Genomic DNA, 1,913 nt, shown 5'->3' on the forward strand with positions numbered 1-1,913 from the left:
AAAATTTGACATTGGTGCCACCCTAGCTAGATTGTGAGATTTCTGCATTGTCGTGGAAGCAAAATTTGACATTGGTGCTACCCTAGCTAGATTGCAGCGAGATTTCTGCATTGCTGTGGAAGCGAAATTTGACATTGGTGCAAATTGGGTAGGATTTGGAACTCACGAAGGTACTAATTTCATGAATTCTTCCACAAATATTTGTGCCATGAGATAAATTTGTAATTGCATGTTTGATGAGCGAAGTTCTAGAGATTTTGGTGTGCAATTCTCTTTCTATTGGTGTCTGAAGTAGTTCCGTATGGTAGAATAAAGGTTGAAATGCTTAATTGAGGGCATTTAGTTCCCAACCATTGCTAAACGAAATCCTGAGAAAAATAATTAAGTGTTGGCTGGTTCTCAATGGCTTAGAGGGCGTAATTCTCTGAGAAATATCCAAAATTCATTGCCAAGATTTTACAAGGGTAAAATCCCATCAAGAATGGCACCCAAGTTCATTAAATGAGGCACATTCTCTTGGGTGCACATATACTTTCAATATAAAACTCTCCTTTAATGGGGTTCTATAGCCAAGCAACAGAACTTTTAAAACAATAGCTGCACAGGAAAGGTAGCTTGCGGAGGAACTTTGACAAACAGTGAAACTTTTTGTTGACTCAGACACATTCAATGAGTGTCTCCTCGTTCAGGATCAACTTTCCCATGGGGTTTTATAGCCAAGCAACAAAACTTTTAAAACAATAGCTGCATAGGAAAAGTCGTATTGAAGTTGCAGAGGAACTTTGACAAACAGTGAAACTTTTTGTTGACTCGAACACATTAAATGAGTGTCTCCTTGTTCAGGATCAACTTTCCCATGATTTTTAATATCCAACAGAATTGAAGAGTCGGAATTCTTATACAAATCGACCACAATGCTATGGAGAAAGTAGTAAATGGCGTCAGACACATCCCTTGTGCCATAGAATTAGGAAATTCTGGGATCAAATTTGCGCTATGCGATGGAGGCATCCAGAAGATCAATTTTGAGCATAAAAGCACCGTAATTTATCTTCCACCCATCAATATCACTAATCACATAGAGGTACTCCTCCGTAATCGGATCACTTTTGAAGCTTGCAAGGCATCTGAAATCAATTATGTGACATTTTACTTGAGTCTAATGGACGAGTTGATCGACTCTGAAGAAGATGTAGCTGCGCTCAAGAAAAGTGACATTGTTATAAACTACGTTGGGAGTGGTTTAGAGGTTTCCAAGCTCTTCAATGGTCTATGTAAGGGAGTCACCATGAGCCAGACAGATGCATTGGAAAAACTAAAGGGAGATGTAGATGATCACTACAGAAGCAAATTCAAGGTTTGGTTTACCGAGCTTGTGAAGGAGCATTTCTCATCGCCCTGGAGAAGTCTAGCTCTAGCGGGAGCAATTGTTGCACTTTTGCTTACCGTTGTGCAAACCATCTACTCAATACTGTCACCTAATTAGCCTCTCCAATGTTGTGTCTTTTAATTCCTATTCACTGCATTAGTAACAACAGGTGCTTTTTACTTATCATAGAGTCTTAATGTTACAACTTACATATCAAAACAACATACTGGAAATGGAAGTTTGTGCAATAGTTCTCACATTTTGATAGCACATTTGACAACCTAGCCTCTCTCTATCATCCCATTCCAGAAAACCTCAGGTTTTCCATCTATATCTAAAGAATACATCAAAAATATATTTTTTTTAAGATTGACCAGAATCCTTTTTTAGGCCATTTCTTCACAAGTTCTGAAGCTTTATTTCTCTCACTTTCTCCCAAGTATGCATAAATAAGAGTAGTATAAATAAGGGCATCACCAACAAGACCCCTCCAAACATTTTATTGATTGTGTTTTTGTCCCTGCTCAGGTTTCCTAACCTCGAA

At 38.3% G+C, this 1,913-nt stretch overlaps 1 protein-coding gene across 1 annotated transcript; it reads left to right on the top strand.

Annotated features, from left to right (window-relative positions):
- The first annotated feature begins 919 nt into the window (after positions 1-919).
- On the top strand, positions 920-1,486 carry LOC149206713 (putative UPF0481 protein At3g02645). The gene has a single exon (XM_089397779.1). The coding sequence runs from the start codon at positions 920-922 to the stop codon at positions 1,484-1,486; it is 567 nt and encodes a 188-aa protein (XP_089253905.1).
- The last annotated feature ends 427 nt before the right edge of the window (positions 1,487-1,913 follow it).

This window comes from Pinus tabuliformis, chromosome 1_2 (assembly GCF_031772625.1).
Source record: "Pinus tabuliformis cultivar Carrire ecotype Pingquan chromosome 1_2, CPIR1, whole genome shotgun sequence".
NCBI classification, from domain to species: Eukaryota; Viridiplantae; Streptophyta; class Pinopsida; order Pinales; family Pinaceae; genus Pinus; species Pinus tabuliformis.